General features: G+C 39.8%; 1 protein-coding gene across 1 annotated transcript in view; it reads right to left on the bottom strand.

Moving 5' to 3' along the window:
• SYNE2 (spectrin repeat containing nuclear envelope protein 2) overlaps positions 1–21,531 on the bottom strand; it is a 158,870-nt gene that overhangs the window by 119,556 nt on the left and 17,783 nt on the right. The window contains exons 11-31 of the mRNA XM_066551868.1: positions 21,243–21,407; positions 19,237–19,349; positions 18,384–18,540; positions 16,700–16,790; positions 16,353–16,540; positions 16,024–16,188; positions 14,582–14,755; positions 12,221–12,379; positions 11,796–11,969; positions 10,746–10,871; positions 10,433–10,588; positions 9,578–9,789; positions 9,258–9,333; positions 8,538–8,656; positions 7,825–7,948; positions 6,810–6,970; positions 6,214–6,364; positions 4,453–5,042; positions 3,519–3,698; positions 2,429–2,579; positions 496–654 (exon numbers count right to left, since the gene is read on the bottom strand). Of these exons, the coding sequence (XP_066407965.1) occupies positions 496–654; positions 2,429–2,579; positions 3,519–3,698; positions 4,453–5,042; positions 6,214–6,364; positions 6,810–6,970; positions 7,825–7,948; positions 8,538–8,656; positions 9,258–9,333; positions 9,578–9,789; positions 10,433–10,588; positions 10,746–10,871; positions 11,796–11,969; positions 12,221–12,379; positions 14,582–14,755; positions 16,024–16,188; positions 16,353–16,540; positions 16,700–16,790; positions 18,384–18,540; positions 19,237–19,349; positions 21,243–21,407 (3,591 nt within the window). The remainder of the gene's footprint in view (positions 1–495; positions 655–2,428; positions 2,580–3,518; positions 3,699–4,452; positions 5,043–6,213; positions 6,365–6,809; positions 6,971–7,824; positions 7,949–8,537; positions 8,657–9,257; positions 9,334–9,577; positions 9,790–10,432; positions 10,589–10,745; positions 10,872–11,795; positions 11,970–12,220; positions 12,380–14,581; positions 14,756–16,023; positions 16,189–16,352; positions 16,541–16,699; positions 16,791–18,383; positions 18,541–19,236; positions 19,350–21,242; positions 21,408–21,531) is intronic.

Below are 21,531 nucleotides of genomic sequence, written 5' to 3' on the forward strand. Positions count from 1 at the left end.
AAACATACCAATCACAACAGCAGCTTGCCAGTTTTAAGGCAGGTTTAGGAAGGAGCCTTGCTCATTAATGTTTATCTACTCCCAGTAAATACCATTTAATCTCAGTATTGATGCACTGCTTAGATCGACAGTGGCAAACATTTCCCACCTAAAGCACCAGCACTATAATTTTCCAGATTTGTCTCCAAAGTCTAAATCCATAGAAGTTGTTATGGAAGCTTACAGATTCATGCAGAAAACACAAATATTGCCTTTTCTGCATTTTCTAGAATTATTTACTGCCAAGGAGTACAGACAATATAAATTACCTGACAGATCAGACATGTTACATCCATAGATACTCTGGAAGCTTTGCTCTGGTAAACACTTGGATTTATCTCTTAAGAATCCCTGCCATATTGCACTTAATTTATATGAAATATTACACCCACATCAGAATCAATTACTATAATGCATAACAGATAAGACCACCCTGATAATTTACTTTTTACATACATCCAGCCATCTGTCCACAATAATGTTAGCCTCATTCTCGAACGGAGGCTCCTCAAAGCTTCTCATTTTATTCAGCTGGAATTGCAGGTTTTTGCAGATCTGATTTATTCTGTCTACATCTTCAGAGTGATCATTAAATTCCTCTTTTGCCTCTTCAATCTGTGAAAAAAACCACACGGATATTTGTGAGCATATTTGCTTATGATTGTTTATTCAGCAAAATATTTTTAAACTGATTTGCTGGGTTGGTTTTTTTTTTTTTTGCTTAGACAAACAACAGCATTACATAAAATAATCTATTTTATACAATATGATGAGACTAGGAATGCATTCTGTGTTGTTCTATCCCTGCCATGCTGACAGGAATATTTCCCTGTTAGAAATCCATATTGTTCTGTTATTGGCTGCAGAACAGCTGAGTGGGAATATGGATAATTTATTTCTAAGAGAGCCAAACCCACAGTTTGCTTTTAAAGTCCTAAGTGCCAGATCCAAGGGGACTGTACATCCACACACAGAACCTTGATTACAGAGATAAACAATGCATAGTGTGATAATTATCTGAGATACTATTACAACTGCATTCTGAACCCCAGGTTTTGAATTATTTACAGAAAAAAGCTTAAATCCAATTTAAACACAGACACTGTCAAATATGTCACAGCCAGAAAGTGAAACAACTCTTTCTCCTACTTTCTGTTTAAACACCAAGCTGCTTCTTTGTGTTTCATTGGAATGTCAGTGTTTACAAACAACATGGAAGCTTCCTGGAAAAGAAACACTGACCTCTAGTGCTAGGCACCTTGATGTGAACAGCTCTCTCCTTATTTCCCACAGACATCCTGGGAAATTACTTGCTCTTATACCAACCCCACCAGGCACTGAGCTCAGGGGAAGGGATGGCAGAGCTGCTCTCACAAACCAGAACAAAGAAGAAGACTTTCTCTGCTATTATTTTGTATCATTCCATATAACAAATCATCAGCACTCAAGGACATGCCTGGACTGTGCCACAGCAATTTCAGACCACAGCTCTGGGAGTGGGAACTGCAGAGCTGATGGTGAGGAGGGAGGGTTGTTCCCAGAGAGGGATCTCCATAAAGCAGGGGCTGGGATATGCAGGCAATGCCCCCCTTGCAGCAGGAGCCCAGGTGATACAAGGTGCCCCAAGTCTCACTGGTGGGACCAAGAAGAGACCCTGTCTCAGCTAAAGGGGGCTGCCACAAGCAGACACCATCCCATTGCCTCAGGAAACACCACTTACATTCCTTCTTCAATCTAACCAGCCCAGGCACTGCAAAGAGCAAACACTCCTGGATGCTATGGGTGATGCCTCATCAGAAAGCCTAAAAAGAGGATCTGAACAACCAGTTACATCATCCAGGATATGTAAAACCTGTGCAGTAAAATGGTCATGATGGCCATGCTGCTGTTCACTACTAATCTGTTAACCATGGACAACTATTCCAGTAGCTGTATTCACTTAGCCAAGAAGCTGGATGTCACATTTCTGACAGAAAAGATGGAAAACTTTAAACTAAATGAAGAGGTGTCCAGCAGTATCTGCTCATTCAGCATGAATAGCTCATCAAGTAATGTAAAAGCTACTGCCAATGTTTAACTGCTGTCACAGACAGCTTGGAGCAAAAGGAAAGGACTTAATCTCATCTTCATACTAGATCCTAGCTTTTCCATGGGGTTTGGTTTAATTTTTGTAATCCCTCTCCATTATCATGATTTTGATTCGCTACAAAAAAACAGCCTTAAATCTACTTAAAACAAAAATATGGAGTCCCTAAAGGTATTTTGGAAGCCAAAGTGAAAGCAAAACCTTAACATCTGCCCTGAAGGCTGAGGGTACAAGGGCAACCCTGCATCTGAATGCTCCCAGGAAAGGCTTTTCTTTCATTTCCACTAAGTTCTTGTTACTCACCTTTGCTATTAGTCTGTTCAAATTCTCCTTCCCCATGTAAGAAGTTTGCTGGGAAAGCACAATCTCCTGTTTCTGGATGATGCTGGTCAGACTTGTTTTGCAGCTTTGATACTGTTTCAGGAGCTCCAAAACCCTTGCACACTGCTCCTGGCTATTAAAAAGAGATGCATTATTTATGGCCTAAGCACAAACCTGCAGCCTCAACCTCCTGTCTGTTCCCTTCTCCTATATTCACACATGTGGGAAGTTTGACAATCAGGTTTGGATGAGAGATAAGGAGTGATGAACTGTATCAGTCTTAAATCCTGCAATAATATGTGATACCTTTGAGGTATCCAGACAGTTTCTGGAATCAGAAATGCCCTTCACCATCATATGCCTCTGATGCACATTTAGCTGTGATGAGCAGCTGTGTTCATATGATCCTCTCCACCTGAGAGGTGAGCTCAGTCACCAGTAAACTGGAATATCACGTGCAGCAGATCTCACAGCAGCTTGAATGGTGGATGCCAGCCCATCCTTCAGTGGGCTATGAAAACAGGTTACTCCCACCTGTGCAAGCCATGAGAATTAACCAGAACTGTGCCAGTACTTGCAAAACCTCTGGGCATCTTCAAAAACCATATCTGAAGCAGAGATGCCCTGGCCAATCAACCACAGCCTCTCCCAGTCCCCTCTCTCACAGAATTATCAAACCAAGCTCCCTTTATTTTGCTGCATAAGAGACTGTTTTCCCAGCTGTCCTTTTCCATTTGTTTCAGTTTGTCTTTTCCTTTTCAGTGTGCTGGCAGGAAATTCACAGCAAATATAGAAGACACAGCATTCCCAGCAGCAGGCAGGTTTTCTCCTGGATGCCAATTAAGTCCAACACATCACTGCATACCTGCTAAATGATGGGACTGTGATGCTTTTAAAATATGCAAAATTGATGAGCTTTGGCTGCAAACTTCCATGTGCAATTCTTGGTTTAATGATACTTTATGTCTTCACTGTACCTTTAAGGTATAGTCTAGGGCTTTTTTCTGTTTGATTTTACAAGCAAACTTCTTACTTGAACAATATTACTTTAAAATGCAATTTTCCTCCTTACCATTCAGCAAGCAAGAGCTTTGTATCCTCCCATAACCTCTCTGTAACTCTGCACTGCTCATTTGCTTCCTCTGCTTTCTCCTCATTGATCTGTGGGAGCTTATTAGCAATTTCTTGCATAGATTTCATTTCAGCAGCAGCACGATCCAAATCCTTTTCCAATTCTGTTAATGATTTTATCCTTTATTAGAAAAAAAAAAAGAAATACAGCCTTATATTTAAGTAAGCCTTTGATATGGTTCACAATGTAATTTTCAAGTTCCCTAGAAATTCATCCTGAGCTCCACATACTGTATTAAATGACATCATAAAAAGTGTAATTTGGTCTTCAATTCATGTAATCTGACACAGGCCCTCAGATGAGTTATGCTGACCTCAACACTGTGAGAAAATAATCCAAATTCTAAAGGACAGCTGGGTCTCTATGAACACAGTGAAATTAATTTGTATTAAAAGGCAAGTGCAGTCTGTCCATCTTACACTGCAGAGTTTCAGATCAGGTGTATCAGTGCCCAGCAAGGGGACCCATCTCCCTGTCTGACAGTTTTCTTACTGAAAACTATGATCACAATAACCCATCTCCTATTTTTCCTTCCTCAATGCTGCTTCAAACACACAGATAGATAGATAGATAGATAGATAGATAGATAGATAGATAGATAGATAGATAGACAGATAGATAGACAGACAGATAGATAGACAGACAGATAGACAGACAGACAGACAGATAGACAGACAGATAGATAGATAGATAGGAGTTTGAAAGAAAAAAAATGGAGGCTTCCTTTTTTAGGCTGTGATGGAACAAATAAAACAAACTCACAGCTACTGTCAACGTTCTACAGATACTTCAAATTTCAGTGCTCTCCTGCAGAGGGGACCCAGCTGACTCCACTGAAATTATGAAATGAAAAGAGCTTTAAAAAATAATTCACCTTTTCTGAATAGCTGGAATTGTTGGATCCTTCAAGCCTATTTTGTTGATTCTGTCCTGTAGATCCTGAATGGTTTTAAGGAGTTCACTGTTTTTTCTGGAAAAAGTCTTGTGTAAGTCTTTTTCTTCTGTAGGCACCTGCTCTCTTGAGGGATCATAAATGGCATTTAGCTTTTTGGATAAAGCCCGAACAAGTTTTTCACACCAAGTCTTTCTCCCATGATCAGCATCTTCCAGACAGATATTAACACTCTTCAGGCGCTCATCCAGACATTTGGCCTCTTCTGCCAGATGAGAAACCTCCTGTGCAGCCTCCCTCAAAGCTTTTCCCTGCCTTTCAGGTTGATCTGGGAGAGATGTGATGGAAGACTGGATCTTCCTCAGGGAGGCCATAAAAGTTTCCAGATCTTTCAGGACATCCTCACGGATCTGCATTTTATGGCGCATTTCTTCAAGCTGCTTTTGACAGTTAATTATAACTTTTCTTGCAGCTTGCAGGTCTAATGGATTAACTTCATCCCCTGCTGAACTGTCTAGGTGTTCCAACTGTTTGCACTCTTCAATTTGTTCTAATATGCATCTCTGCAGCATCTGAAATTCAGGGAATGACCAAAAGTGTTAGCAAGTGAAAGAAAACATATATCCTGCATTCAAGCTGAACCTATGACTGAAAACCAAATTATAATAGCAGTAAAAAAGTATACTAAACAGGATGGGTAAGATAGAAAACCTATTCTGGATGTCAGTGGAGGGAAGGAAAAAGAACAAAATAATCAAATAAAATGGTATTCCACACACAGGAAATTTGATCAGCACTACAGAAAACTCAAGACTCCTTCCTGCAATCAGACAAGAAGGAGAGAAAGATGATGATAGTCCTGGGACTGAAAGCAGCAGGCTCTCACAGCAGGACATCAGCCAGAGCACAGGCAACCACAGAGATATTTATTACTCTGCCATCTTTCAGTTCTTTATGCTATACTTTTGGAGCAGACTTCCATGCATTCAAAAATCTCCTGGTGCAGCCTGCAGACTGTCTGGTTGCAGCCCTCAAAGAGCAGCAGGTCAGGGCTGTGAAAGCCCAGATGTGCAGAGAGCTGGGCAAAAATTCTGGGCCCTTGCAACCAAAACTGGTCAGACAGAGCACACATGCTGTCTGCCCTACAGCTTGAGAGACCTAAACCCTACTTCATTGGAGAGCCAAGGACAGACAAATGCAAACTTTCAGTCCTGTGTAGCTGTCAGTGTGCTCAGCCCAGAGGGCAAGCCAAGAATAAAACAGAATTCACCCTGCCCAGTGAGCCAGGGCCTGGGCATTGGATACTGATAGGAGGTGAACAATTACTGCACCCACACTGAGCTTTCAAAGCCATCCTGAGCTGTGCTCAGATACTGCAGCAGATGTGACACAAGGTAGCTTGGCTGAGCTCATAAATTAACAGTGCATTACATGCATGACTCCATAAAATGATATAAGGCCAAGTGGGAACACCACAAATCCGCATCAAAAAAAGATCCTAACCTACAATGAAATGTTCACAACAATGGCTTTCACAACAGAACCTACTGAGGGTTCCTGGCTTGTTCTACAGGACCAACAATGTTTAAAACACAGGGACTAAAATGCCATTAGAGATTTTAGAAGGTTTGGGAAGTCTTGTCAGCAGCCCTAACCTCCTGAATGAAAATCCTATGAAGTTCTCTGCTTCCTAGATATTAAAACCTATCCTTGCTAGGGTGTGATCTCTGCATCTTCCCTTACCTTCAGTTCACTCTCAGGAAGGTCCCAGTCCATCAGACTAAACTGGTGGATGTACTTGTTCTTCAGCCATTCATCTACTAATTGACAGACAGAGATGGATTGATCTTCTGTTTGCAAAACAATTTCCACAGCAGCCCTTAAAGAACTTGCTCTGCAAGAAAGGTAACAAAACATGAACTGGGAAAGCAAGCAAGAAAAGACACTCAATACTTTTAAGCACAAAAAGCCACAAAAATAATGTAACTGTCTAGCAGATCTAATCCTCCCCCTCCCAAGGTTAGATGAGTTTTTCTCTGATTAATGAGAAAAGCAATGTGAATCACTGTTAATTTAACCAAAAGATGAAAGGAAATAACAGCAATAAATGGGAATACTGCACAGTTATGTCCCAAAGATCTGTCTCTGATCATCTTGGGGAGACTCACACTATCTTCCATGTGTATATGAATAAAGAAAAATTAAGAACAGCTTAATTTTTTGCAATGAAGAAAAGGTTAAAAATGTGCAGCTATTTTCTGCAACACACATTATTCCCTTCACAACATACACAATTAGTTATAATTCCTTAGCTAATACCATAAAGTGTTATTTTATACCTGATACTTATACTATCCTGAAGTTCTTTCCACTCGCTTTGTAGCTTGTTTCTTGCCTCAGAGAGAGCAGCCTGCTGCACTCCAGACACAAGATTTTCTAAGGTAGATGAGATCTTTTCCAATTCTTTCCAACCAGACATGAATTCCATGTCTATCATTGCCTAGAAGACAAGCAATGCTAATACATTAATACGATCCTGTATTTCTCAGTGGACATTTCATAAAACTAGTCACAAGAGTCTCTACAAAAACAGTGAAAACATCATCTGAAAGTAAGATTATCTACTGCCTTTTTTCTCCTTCAAGACCCAGCTTTTAGCTGCATGCAAATTTCCAGTAACATTTTACAGTGACAATTTCCATGTCAGATATATGCCTTGGCTACATTTTATAAAAGGGTCAATAAATAACAGGCCAGGCATTCTTACTACAAGAATGAAAATATCTCCACCTAGCTAAGTTCAGAAGAAAAACAAATGTAGAACTGAACCAAGTTCTGAGATTTTTGATAAGGCTTTGTAGTCCTTTCAAGAAAGGCCATGAAAAATTGCAGTAATAAACTTTTCAGCATCAACTCTGTGCCTTTTGCTGTTGCCTTAAGGATCTCACAAACCTAACAAAGTTTTATGTGTCCTGGAACAGCTCCATTCTGCACAAACACCACTTGGTGGTTCAACTCTGATGACTCCTGCAGCCCCAACCATCTCTGCTGACAAACAAAAAGCTCCTTTCTGCAGTTTTTTTCCCATTACACCTATTTCAGCCTGCAGACAACAAACCCAGAGCCACCAATTTCTTCTTTTCTTTTAGTAACACCTGAAAAACTGCAGTGCTAGGCAGCAATGCAGTTCTGTTGAATCCTAAATCCTTGATTTCCCTTCTTCTAACACATATGGCTGCAAGGATCCTGCTCTTCCCTTGGCAATATATGATATATGTAACAGAGAAGTGAGTGCTCTACATGAGAAAATAACAATTTGGGCACCAGCTATATTTTTAAAAGATGAATACTTGCCTCTAGTTCAAGCAGCTTAAACTTAAGGGATGAAGTGTCTTTTATTTCAGCAGTAAAGTCAGATGCTACTTTATCTCTGCTGTGACGTAGAAGTTCCTCCAGGTTACTTCTCTGTGTGTTAAAGCTAAGGAAAGATGCAAACATTTTCAGAGAGAATATTACTTTTAATTAAATGGAACATCTCAGGGTATGGGACTCACTGATCAACAGAGTGCCATAAAAAATAAGCACAGTCTATTGCAAGTACATATTTTATTTAAGTCCAAAATGAATGAATAATGTATAATTGAGCAACATATTAAACAGATTGCTCATATGGCTAATCTTCAAATCTAAATGCCAGCCTACATTCTCTAAATTTACAAAAGTAGAAGTATCAGTTCTCTAAAAAACTTGACACATTTCTTTATTTTACAATATTTGAAGTTATTAGTAAGGCAGATGCAGACTTTCCTAGCCCAAGAAAAATGAGTAAAACATTCATAGCTAAAAATGTTCTTGCTACAAAATCCTAATGCTCGAAGCATTTAGTTACTGTAGTGCTTCCCTATAAATTACAGATCAATATTCAGTAAACTGTAGCAGAAAAAAGAACAGGGTTCTGCATAGCAAAAATGCACCTCATGTTTGGTACATTCAATGAATTTGTGAGCTAATTTGTCTAGCACAGCATCATACCTTAACAGCCATGCATTTTCTCCTTTAAAAATTACCTCTCTAACAAAGCTGGTATGGCCAAATCACCATCTTCCTCAAACTCATCTGCACAGCTTTCTCCATTGTGGTGCTTCACATCTGGTTCCAAAACTGCATCTGCAGCAGGTCTTGAGGTCTGAGTAAAAATAAAAAGGGTGACAGTGACCTCCACAATATCCTGTGTAATACACAGCAAAGCCTAACAATCATCTATGAGCTCCTGAAGGAAGGGATTGCTTGATGTGTCCCAGAGGAGATGAGAGAGGCCATTCATGAATTCAAGATGTGTTTGAACTCAATCATGAGCCCAAAGAGCAAATTTTGGAATACTTGTAGCCAGCTCACTCATTCTTTTCACAGATACAGACAAATGCCTCCAACTCTTCACTAGGACTCTCTCTGTCCTCTGAAAATTGTTCATATTACTGGGACACTATGGGGGATTTTCACTTGAACACAGCTTCCCACATAACCTTTCCACCTGAAAATGACTTTTTTGCAAAATATAATTCCAGGCTGGAGGCTCACATCTCAGGATGCCCAGCCCTGCTGCTTGTATGTTAATTTTTATTATTTACTTAGTCTACATTCACAAGCACAGTGGCGTTTGGATTTCTGACCAGAGGCCCAAGGTCTTATCACAATAAAAACAGTAAGAGAAATAAACACTTTCTCCTCCTGCAATGACCTCCCTTTGACAGAGCACTGTTTTCCATCAGTAAGTCTGGACTTCTTACCTCCTCTACCATAAGGCTGTCAACTTCTTGAGAAGCACCAGACTCTTCTCCATTCTCAGAAGCCAAATTGGAGTTCCTACAAGAACAAAACATTAAATACAAAGAGAAAAAAAAATCCTAACTCAATGTTTAAAACAGTGCAGCTGTGTTGAAGGATAATCAAACATTGTACTTGCCAGTTTATGAAACTTAATACTTTAAGTGTTTAAATGCACAGCTGGCCACAGTAATGTACTACCAAAACACAATAGAGTATCCCAAAATTTATGTGTAAAAATGATTTCTACAAAGCCACAACACCCCATGGCTCAGCCACCCACCCTATCTGAGGGGGCTGTCCTTTTCCAACACGAGCCAGCAGTGCTGTGTAAGTGTCTGCCACCATTTGTTGAACCTTTTCTAGCCTTTTTTCACAGTCTGCAGTCAGTGTCTGTATCCCTGGGACAGTTTCTTCTGAGAGTCTTGCCAATGTTTTAAGGTCTTCCAAAGACTTGTTAAGTTCCTTCATGCTGCCTTCATGTGAAAAAAAGGCCTAAACAAAGAAAAATCAATAAAATAAGCCCATGCTAAAACACTAGGATAAGAAATTATTCTCATGTATTTTTTAATACTTCCATTATCTTCTTGGTTGGGTGCTCCTAAAAGTCTAAACTGTCAAACCAAGGAACACACACTTATTTTCTCTTGGTTCTTAGCTAGAAATTAAATTAGGATTGCTGGCAACATGTTCTCAACTAAATTCAGAGGACTACACTGACTCTTGCTCGATTTAGAAATTCATTATGTTCTACAATTTTTAATTTTGGTCCCAAGTCTTCTTCACCCTGACATCTGATAGAAGTGTCCTACTGACTACAGAAAAAGTAGAATGTTTTTAAAATATTCCTTGTCAATTATTATACTTCCTAGAGTGAATTCAAGATACACTAAAAACGTGGGAGAAAAAATGGGAAAAGGATACCACCTACTTAACAAGGGGTTAATTCTAAAAGTCTGCAAGAACACTAATATCTGCAATCAAAAAAGGTAAATAAATAATTTTGGTGGCCTCTTTGCTCTGTGTTTACATAACACAGAGCACAGGGGCCCTGCTCCACAGGTAATGAACCCAAAAAGGAGGAAGAAGGACAGCAAAACATTCACAAATAGAGACAGAAAAGGAATGTGTCAGGTACCTCATGCTCCTTCATGAGCCCTTTGGTTTTATCCAAACTTAGGAGTTTCTTCTCTTTGCCTAACTGCTTATTGATTTTTTTTAAAGTTGCATTAAATTTCTTTTTTTCCCTTTCTGCAATGAGCTGGACATAGGATACAATTTCCTGACGAACTGCCTGCAAAATACAAAGCACGTTGTTCCCATGAGATGGAGAGACAGTGTTACTCAGCAAGTAAAACACCAGAACACACTGTGACAAGAAAAAATTTGCTTTCAAAGATGCCAGGCCTAATGAGAACAGACAGTGGATTCTCATTCCTGCACTATCTCACCTCCCATCTCCTACGAACATCATCTTCCACCACCAGCTTCTCATGGTCAGATGAAATATTTTTCAGCAGTTCAGCTGCTTTCAAAAATTTGTCAAGAACTTTATTGTCCAGAGCATTAAAAGCTTCCTAAAAAAAAAAAACAAAAACCAAAACAAAACCTAGACATCATAACAAAAACCAAACAGAACTGAATGTAAATCATTTAACTAACAAAATGACATTGGTAGCATGTAAAACCTGTGAATAAATCAATGTGTACATCACACATATGGGGTCTGTGGTTCTGCTGTGGGTGGGTACAAGGGCATTTTCCATCCCTGTGTATCTGCAAAAGCTTACAGAATCAATGGATGCTTTATGGAGAAAAGCAGGTGCTGCTTTTGTAACAACATTTAGGGGAAAATTTGGTACCAAAGACAAAAGATGAAGGTCACTGAACTCTGCCTCTTCCCTAGGGAATACCTGAGGCCATGTCCCATGGGTGTGAGCAGAGAAAAGGTGAAAGGTCTCCATCAGCACCATGGGATCCTCCAGGATGGCCTGGAATGAGCTCTCTGCCCCTCCTGCCACATGGTCACCCAGCCCTCTCTGCCAGACCAGGCAACACAGATTTTGGGCACATCCATCTCCAAAACCCCTTTAAGAGATCCACATTTTGAGACAGGACATTTGATTTACCAACTACCCTCTGGGAAAAAGAGGAGATTTAGTATTTATAATAACCTGCCCAAGAATTCAGACATGTCATTCTTGATGGGAAGCTTAATTATTGATCAGGCAAAAAAAAAAAGAAAAAAAAGCTGTAGTTCTGAAAATTATGAGTTCTGATGGAATAATTTAGGACAGGGCACTGAATAAACTGCCATACAGATTTATACTCCTTCATTCAAGTTGTCTGCCACGTTAATAAAGTGCTAAATCAGAAAACTGAGCAAAACATTATTAGCTACCAAAAAACAAAAAGGTCAGTGTTTTTCTTACTTCAGACTTTTAGAGACCACATAGCTCTCAGAAGTACTCAGATTCAGTTGGCTCAGAGTACACACCCACCTCATATCTTGAAATACATTCTTCAGGACTTAATTTTTGACTGACAAGCTCCACAGCCTTTGAAATGGAGGCCTCAAGTTCTTTCTGGGATTCTTCAAAATTGAGCAAAGCCTCCTTCTCTGTGGGTCTTTTCTCAGATTTGGACAAGATGTTGTTCAGGTCACCCATGACAGCCTTGGAAGAAAAAGACTTTTCAGAACACACTTGAGTGTCAGTAATTAGACAGAGTTATTGCTTCATAATATCACTTAAGTTTCTCAAGTTGAGATACTGATCTTGGAAATGTTCTAGATTTCGCCCTGACAAGAGTCTGGGAGACTGATTCCAATAGTACAGAACCTTTTCTATTTCACATGACTGACAAAGAGTTTTCCATACTCTGCAATGGTAAAATCAGAGATATCAGTGTGTTTATAAACAAGTACCTCTACTTTGTCTCTGGCTTCTTTAATTCGTGCCTCCAGCCCAGTGGTATGAGAATGCTGCTGAAACACCTGACTTGAAACGTTTTGCCTCAGGGATTGCAGTATCTCTTCTGCTGCCACAACTTGGTCTTGGCACGAGGATCCTCTTGCAGCCAAACTCTGGTTTGAACAAAAAGCATTAGAAGCCTTTCCAAGTGTTTATTTGCCTTTTTGTTTAAACAAACAGAGTGAAAAAGCCAGCTTTGATCATGGATGGTTTACTCGGTAAAGGAAAGCCTCACATTCCAGTGATGGTCAGGGTACTACACTGTAAAATCTCTGTGTGGAGAGAAAGAAATTTGCTGCCATCCACAGGGGATTCTGTTTGCTGAAGCAATTTCTTTCTGTCAGTGCAACACCTCCTGTGTCTTTGCCATAGAGCCAATCAGATGTGTTTTTAAAACGTGCTCTCTCATCCAAGCAGCTTCCCAAATGAAACCACACATTTGGATATGCAGCATCTGATCATGAAGTCATCCAAAGTGAGCACACACCAAGGCTCAGATTTCCTTGTAGTATTCAGCACTGCAAGGCAGGAAAGCAGCTGGGTGCTCTGCATGCAGGAGCAGTGTGCCACGTTTGAATATTTATCATGAAAAGTCCTTATTAGAGCTGCTTCTATCTATGAATATTCAACACATTTCTCCTGTCTGAAGTTGTCAATTAGCATTCTCCTAATCATAATCAGAGCTTTATTCTGGATCTTGACCTATTGTACTGCAGGTAATGAGTGACCTGATCTCTCCTGCCCCCAGACATGGAGGTACAATGCCAGCCACATGTTTGGAGGCTGTATTTCAGGGTGTCCTTTGTTATTTCAGGGGTTTTTTTACAAACTATAGTCACACTGCAAAATGAGGCTTATTTTATAAACATACTCCTGTGATTACAAAAAGATAACAGATCCTTTTCGTCTCTCACCCTTCCAAATCTGTCAGGTAAATGTTGCAGTAAAAAGAGACAGGACTTCTGATTCTTCCTGCAGAAAAGCTGAACTTTTATTGCATAGTTCATATTTTCATAGGAATATCAGAGGGCACTGTATTCAAGCTAACTGGTTAACAATACACTGATAATCAGTTTATTGGTTGGTGAATGGCTAGGGTGCATGTTTATTAAACTTCTCTATTTTTGGTTAGTTTACATAATTTCTTCATGGATTCTCATGGGACAGACTCTTTGTTTTTGTAGGTGTGAACAGTTCTCTTACCAGAATAGATTGTTGTGTTAACTGATTCTCATTTTCACGATTTTTTCACATGGGAACTTAGAAGCTAGTTGCTAGCTTAGCTAGAGTAGTAGGGCTTAAACTATTTTTTTACAAGACTCTTCTTTTGTAAGGCATTACCTATATGCAGCAGCTAAACACTGCAAGAAGGCACAAAGCAAGAGAAAACTAACACAGATTCTAGTGCACAGTTACTGTATATAGATTAAATGAAATAAAGATTATTTCTGTTTATATACAGCAGTTACACAAAGGAGTTTCAATGAAACCTCCTGGTGGTCATCTTCACACCATTAGGTTATACAGGCCCTGTTGCAGAACTAGTAAAGGCAACATAAGACAGTGCTTCAACTTTTTCAGTGCAAAGATTGGCATCTTTGTTGTGTCTTACCTTCACTGGCAGGTGAAGAAAATAAATCAGACTTTTTATTGAAGCTGCTGAGTTATATACACAGATTTTCACCTGCCATCTGCTGGGAGCTGGGGGTAATCCCAGGCAGAGAGATGTGGGAAAACATAGTGACTAGTGGAATTTATTGTTAGAAGTTAATTTGTGGTCTTTGTGGATATTTAGAACAACCGCCTATAAGATGAGATTCCCAAATAACCCCACACGCTACTGAAAATACTTCCAAGTATCCCAATTTTTGATGGGTAAGCCTTGAACACAGCCAAGGTGTCCCAAACCTCCTCCCTCCCATCTACATTGGAGGGTAGATGATCAAAGTGCTGTGTGACCAGGGGAACTACTCAAATTGGCAACTTGGAGAGAGCTCTGATCTGCTCCAAGTGCTCTGCTGGACAGGAGTAGTTAATATCCCTCAAGCTGCTGATCAGTGGCACCAACAGCATTTCACTGGCACCTGCTGGTCAGCTGGACACACTGAGGGTGGAGGATTCACTCACAGCTCATCTGGGAGTGATCCTGAGAAATAACAACAAGGCACAAGCACTGTCTTGACTTTTTACAAGTATTACAGCACGAAATCCACATTAAGTTCTGCTTCACTGATGATGCCTCATTTTACCACAGCCACAAATCCGTGCTGCAAGATGAGAATCTGAGGAACAAGTACTTTAAGCAGCATTTTCACCTGCAAATGTTCCTCCACCTCAGGTTCCACAGGCTCCTCATGACTGATCTTGCTAAGGAGATGTCCCATCTCTGCTGCCCAGCTGTCCACCCCTCCAAGGAGCTCTTCAATTTTCTCCAGGCTCTTTGGAAGCTCTGAGGTCTTTTCAGCAGCATTTGTGCTCTCGTCTCCAAGCTGTGAACAGAGAGCAAGGTAAGATATTCATTCCCATCATCTCCCCACTGCCCTCCTCCAACACAGTCACCACTTGGGTCACTTCCCAGCACCTCCCAGCTTTAGCACTCAACAGGGATCAAAGGAGAAATAAATGCCAAACATATTGGTAAATAAACCAAGTGAGGCTCAGTTCCTCAGCTCTGAGGGCAGGTGGGACAGCACAACCTGTGCCATCCACCCTGTCCCCTTGTCCCCTCCCCTACAAGCAGCCACACTACTATGGAGAAAAACTCCTGGGCTGCAGCATCTCCCAGCCCACAGCAGGGAATTGTCCAAGAACAGCAGCTGGTGTTGCTCAAATCAAGATCAGGAAGTGTGCTGACATTAATGGTACTGGCAGTCACAGGCCAGAGCTCCAGCATTTGCTCTTGCATTTTATATTAAAAAATAAATATAACATATATGATAGCCATAATGTCCAAAGCAATGCCACAAAAATACCTCAGGAAGTCCTTGAGACCTTAAACAGACTTCTTGCACCTTACTTCTCTGATTCCTTAATATATTACCTTGAGGCATCTCTTATTAAGGGTTTTTCTAGTAAACTCTGGATTTCCCTCACCCTTTGATTGCTTCCTTTGATTTTATTGCATTTTCACTAAGCTCATCTCCTACAAAAAGGTAGCAGTAATCTTTTGCCACCGTTTACTGTCACAGCAGTAGCTTTAATAAACGTCAATGAAAGGCTCAACTCAGAAAATTAACAGTTCTAATATTCCCAGGCAGAGTGAAAATGTCATTCTTGTGAAAGCACTCTAGGGACTGTAATATGTATAACATTAGGCAGGTTGTATAGGGATTTACAGCAGCCTAAAAACCTGTCAAGTGTGCTGGTGAAAAGTTGCACAACCTTAGAAATATCTGTGCGGCAATAATTACTTTCTACCAGCTAAGACAGAGTCTGTAAAATTTAACACAGGTAAATTGATTATTTCCACCCCAAGAAGTGAATTAAGAGCTTCATTCTGCAATAAGATTTCCTTTTGTAAGTGCTTTTGAGATTTCAATTTAAAAATTGAACATTTTCCATCCTGCTATAATGGAATTTTACTGAGCCACAAAGATTTAGAATGGGATGCTGCTGTGTACTCTGTTCCTCAAGCTTTAAAACTGGCAACCTTGAGTTGACTGAAAGATTGATCAATCTCTGATTAGCAAGCTGGTAAATCTAGGAAAGATGACTTTGAAGGCTGCATGGCAAAGAGTAAGAGTAACTTGTAACTCACAAAGTGTGTCCTCTTGATGAACTTTGCCCATCTCCTGTTCAGTTTCTTCAGCTCTTTGGCAATATTTGATCCAACTTGCTCTTTGCTGACTTCAATGAGATGGTTTCCAGCTTCATTCAAGGAACCATGAATCGAATTCCTCTTTGCCAGGATCTCAGCAGGGATCTAGACAGAGGCATTGAAATAATTTTAAGCAGAACCCTGTCAAACATTTATTTCCAAAATGAAAAGCAGAAAAACAACAACAGCAGCCACTGTGAGATTTAATGTTTTCCTTCCAGAAGGCTTTGATCTATCTCTGTCAAACAAAAAGAAATCCAACCATGTACCTCTTTTGGATCCTCATTTCTGTTTTCTTCCAGCCATGTCTTTAGTAAGTGGATGTTTTCTGTGTAATTACTCCAGGAGGACAGGACTTTCTGTAGAGTGGTGTTTACACTGGAAATATACTCTTTACATGTAGAAATCTTTGACTCCACTGTCTTCAAAAGTTTGCTGATTTCTTGAGGATCTCCAGCTAGGACGTGGAATAGGGATTATTGTTATACATTTGGGAACAGAGAGGTTAATTATACAGAAACACTGTTTACATGGAACAGTAGATGGCATTAAAACTGATGGCAGCACTTTACTTCAATATAGAGATCTTCACATCAACTTATGTGCATGAGCTTACCCAAGTCAGGACCACTTATGTTTTTCAAGTCTTCACAGATGTGAGTAGCAGCGTCTAGTTGTGTTTCAAGTTTCTTTTCTTCAATGAAATTCTGCTCAAAGTGAAAAGTAATTGATATGGGTAACACTGAATGACACAAAACTAGGTAAGAAATACAGCTTGGGATACTTTTTTTTTTTGCAATATGAGCCTACAACCTACAGGTTAAACGTGAACTGAGCAAAGCCCACCCAGCAACTCAGCTGCACCCTTTAGTCTGAAACAAACTTGTTCTTTTACTCTGCTTGTGCAGAGAGTAAAGTAAATAGAACCATGAATACCTGAATGCCACTGCCTGAGCCACAGCCCTGCATGAGTCAGGACTGCTTGCTCCAAAAAGTTACAGCCCCAGGGCAATACTGAGAAATGGCATCTAGAACAAGTCAAGCAGAATTTAGTCACGTAAGCCAAAATGTGATGAAAGCAGAAGGTGGGCTTCCCTGCATGCACAGAAACATTGAGGTGCCTCACTTCTGACAGATCAAAGCAAACTGGGGATGGAGAGGGTGAAAGAGGAAGAAATGGGAGCAGAGGAGGAGATTGTTTGTGCACAGGGAGTGAGGGCTGATCCTCAGCCCCTCTCTGAGCTGATCTCACTCCAGCACTCCCCACTCCTACAAATGTTTTGCACTCAGCAGGGTACAAAACAACGTCCCTTGTGACTGTGACAAGCCTGGGCCCTAAACAAGCCCTAAACTCCCTGGCAAAGTTCTGCATTCTATCAGCTTGAGCAAGACCATGAGCCACAACTGTAGAAACAACATGATAATAAGTATTTATGAAACCAACTGAACCAACAAACTCAGCACAGATTAACTCTGCACAACCATCTCACCACAGGGTGAGGCTGACACTGCTCAGGAAACTGCTAATTTATACAACCTATTGTTGCCTCCTTCCACAGTACTGAGGCTGGTGAAATTCCCACTAATTTAACTGTGGATTTGCCAGTCTGAAAATCCTCTGAGAAAGTCCACTAAGATGGAATTCACAAGGAATCCCATTAACTGGAGATGGGGAAAAACTGGAGGCATCAGCATTTTCACCTCTGCCTCTATTCTTGATGCAGTATCCTTTGTCAGTATTTGGGGTTGGGCAATCCGTCCCCTTCTAAAAGCCTACATCAGTTTCATAACTTGAGTCCAGAAACTGAGCTAAGCATAAAGTGTAATAGAACAAGACAAATCATATTCACCACAAAGCATAAGAGGTAAATAAGCTGGGAAAAGGAAGAGGCAGCAGTGTGAATAATGGCTGGTTTTGAAGAAAGCAACTACTGAACTGCCCCAGAGAGGGTTCTGTGGATTGGAGCTAGGGAAGGGCTGCTACAGCTGGCTCCATAAACAATCTAGAAAGAAAGAAATCTTCACAATAAAGAATAAAAACAGGCAGCGAGAAAATCACAGTCATGGTTTCCATTACTTCTCCAGACTGAAGAAAGAAATCTCATTCATAGCAAAATGGAAGATTTTGGGGCAAGGAAAGCTTCTAGGGAGGTCTACCTGCCCGTCTTTGAATAAATCTGAAATTTCACCTGTCCACCATGCTTCTACCAACTAAAATACCTCCAGATGACTTAAGATTGAATCAAAAAGAGCTGGGAAAGAATTACCATCAGAGTGTGATACATATACCTGAAACTTACATTCCAATTTTCCAGCAGTGATTCCACAGACTCTTTTGCCCCATATTTCACATCCCAGATATTTAGCTTTAACTTCACCTCATTGGCAATGGCTGAGCACAGTCCATAGTGGTATTCAAGAAAAGTGCTGGGGTTTGTAGAACGAATGTTGCTAAATCTGCAAACAGAAAATAGTTCCAAAAGTTTATTCAAAACCATTGGATACAAAAGGCACTAATGTATCAGGATTTTATCCTGAAAAAATCAAAATTACATATATGTAAACTTTTTTGTTGTTGTTATGACAGGAATTAACAGATAAGATAGCAACAGTTCATTTTTTTAAGCAACAACAATTGAGCAGTCAATGTTGTCTGCTCAATGTATGAAAAACCTTAAACACCCAAAAAAGGGACATCTGCCCCCTGTATATCAAAGCATCTCAGGTTATGGATAGATTCACTGGTCATTTTTTAAAATATCCTCCAACAGATATTTGGGGTAGTACAAGCTATAAATTACAGTGATTTTTAGTGGTGGAAATAAAAGTTTAGAGAATCCCTGCCACCAGGGAAATTTTTACATTGAAAATATTCACGTTTCCTATCCCTAGTGGTTGTTTCATTTCCCCACTAGCAAAGGGCATCTGAAAAGGTCCTGTTAATGAGCTCTACTCTGTACACACAATTAAACACTCATTGGACCAATGAGAGATCCCTGCCTGCTCCACTTGACAGTCAGCCTGTGTGTTTAGGTGAAAAATGCTTTTTTTTGCAAGGCATGGATAAATTATGTGCTTTGTTCAGAACAGCAGAGCCAGTCAATAGCAGAGCTAGAATACAACATGAAGTAAAGGGAATTTGAGCATCACAACCTTCTTTTCATTTCCTCTAATTTTTCAGGCAAGACTAGTGGCATATTCTTCTCATCTTCATTCTTAAATGACTGAAGGGTGTCCAAGTGAGAATCAAAACAATCCATCAAGCCCTGGGGAGAACAAGACACAGTAAGCCATCATTTTGATCTAGAGTATTTCATCAGGGAATCTCCAGCTCACCTGCTGTTAAGGAAGGAGCTATTAAGAACTAGTCAGCACAAGACAATCTCCCAGTGTCTTTACTCATTAAAGTGCAATAAAAGTATTTACCTGAACACCTTTTAAAGTGCACCTTTTAGTGCAATACTACCTAATTTCTCTTATCACTGTGCATCTACTTAAATATAAGGACCACAGAACTTATACTACTCCTGCTATCAGTTTTTTTCCTGCACCTTCACTATCATCTTTAGGAGAAAAAAAACATCATTCTAACAGCTTCAGGGTATTAAGCTATTCTTTGCTATCCCTTAGCAAAGACTGACAGCAAAACCTGTTGAATGAATCTATTATGTCACCTGCTCCATAGCTCATTTGACTGCTCAATAAATCTGTGTCTTACACCAGGCTGACAGGGTATCAAATTTACCATTCAATGGCCAGTGTCCCACAACTGGGGAACATTTTACAGGCATGTGTCTCAGCACCAAATTCCCTACCTGAAAATAAAAAATAACATGTGTTGCACAGAAGATAAGCCTATTTCTCAGTGGCATATAAAAAAAAAAAGCTACAAGTTCATTTCTATGTTATAAAATCTGCCACAAAGCATGCTAATGGAAATGACTAAATCCTGGGACAGCCCTCAACCACGAAAATAGTGCATAGATTTTTAACACCGGATTTTGTAATCTTAACACTGGATCAATCAGACAGTTATGAGCATTGGTGGATAATTTCCTAGATCTTAAGTAAAATCTGCATTATAAGGTACCACCTTGCCAATATGCAATATGATCCCTACACACAACATACTAAAAGGGGAAAAAAATTTCAGAAGGATGTCTTCCCATCAAAAGAGGATTTGGCAGAAATTAAGCATTAATGTGTCTCTTCTTCTGAAGGAATGACATCATTTTATCTGTATGTTTAATGGGGAAAAAATAAATGCCTTAAGAAATGACATCAGTCTCTATCTTATTCTTTAAAATGCTTTAAGTATTTAGGTTGCACAACAAAAATCTTTGATCAAATGGCTAAAGACTGACAAAGCTGTTACCAGTTAAAAAGCCATCTCTCCTATCAGGAACTGACTAGAAACAGTACAACAATGGTGTTATTAAGCCACTTGCAAGAACCTCCACTGCCCATTCTTTGAAATTCTCTTTAAGGACAATGTCACAAAAACAGCAAATCTGTTTATAAAAAACCCAAGTATGGCATTATGATCACCAGCCAGGCATCAACACATATACTCTTTCAGAACTTTCAAATTCAAAAGGATGTTTAAACTATTATCTATGCAAATATTTGAAGATCAGAATAAATAACTTGCATGGTACAAAGGTATCAAAATATCCTTGCCTTGAATGGAACTACAGAGTGATTCAGCAAATATTTAACTTTAAACACACAAACTTCTTGAACTATTTAACTTTTAAACACACAATCTTCTTGAACTCCCTGGAATGTAACCTTAAGCTCAAGTGCTATTATGAATAGGTATGCATTAAGTATAGATTTAAAGATAAAGATGCAATTATCCTGTGTTATTACTTAACAAATAAACAAGTTGCAGGAACCACATAAAAAAGAATAGCATAATTTACTCATTGAGGCAGTACTCAAATTTAATCTCACCCCAGTGAAGTCTGAAACCTGCCTTATAGACCCATGCAGTTATTTAATTAAACTCATAATTCTTCAAAGGTATGTTCAGAAGAGCTTTTCATCTTCAGAAGACAAACATAGGCACACCACTTCCCAAAATGTCAAACAGCAATTCCATAACAAGTGCTTTCCCAGGTCAAACTGAAGCAGAATTTCCTTTGTGATCAGCATACCTTAAATATTACAATTATTTCTCTGAAGACAGACATTGCTTTGAATGGGTCCTGTAAATCAGGCAAATCTTCTGCCTGCAGACGTTCCACCTCCTGGAGCCAAGCCTCAATGCTATCCAGAGGGGAGGGCAACATCTGGTCCAGCTTTGCTTTCCACTCGTTAATCTTTAAAAGGAAAACAAGTGGATTAAATCTCTCACTGTTATTTTCTTCCCCATCTCAAAGATGCTGATATAAACTGCATAAGCTGGTGCTCAAGACATTCCAGGAACCCACTCCCTCATGCCTG

The sequence above is a fragment of the Molothrus aeneus genome, chromosome 6 (assembly GCF_037042795.1).
Source record: "Molothrus aeneus isolate 106 chromosome 6, BPBGC_Maene_1.0, whole genome shotgun sequence".
In the NCBI taxonomy this organism is placed as follows: Eukaryota; Metazoa; Chordata; class Aves; order Passeriformes; family Icteridae; genus Molothrus; species Molothrus aeneus.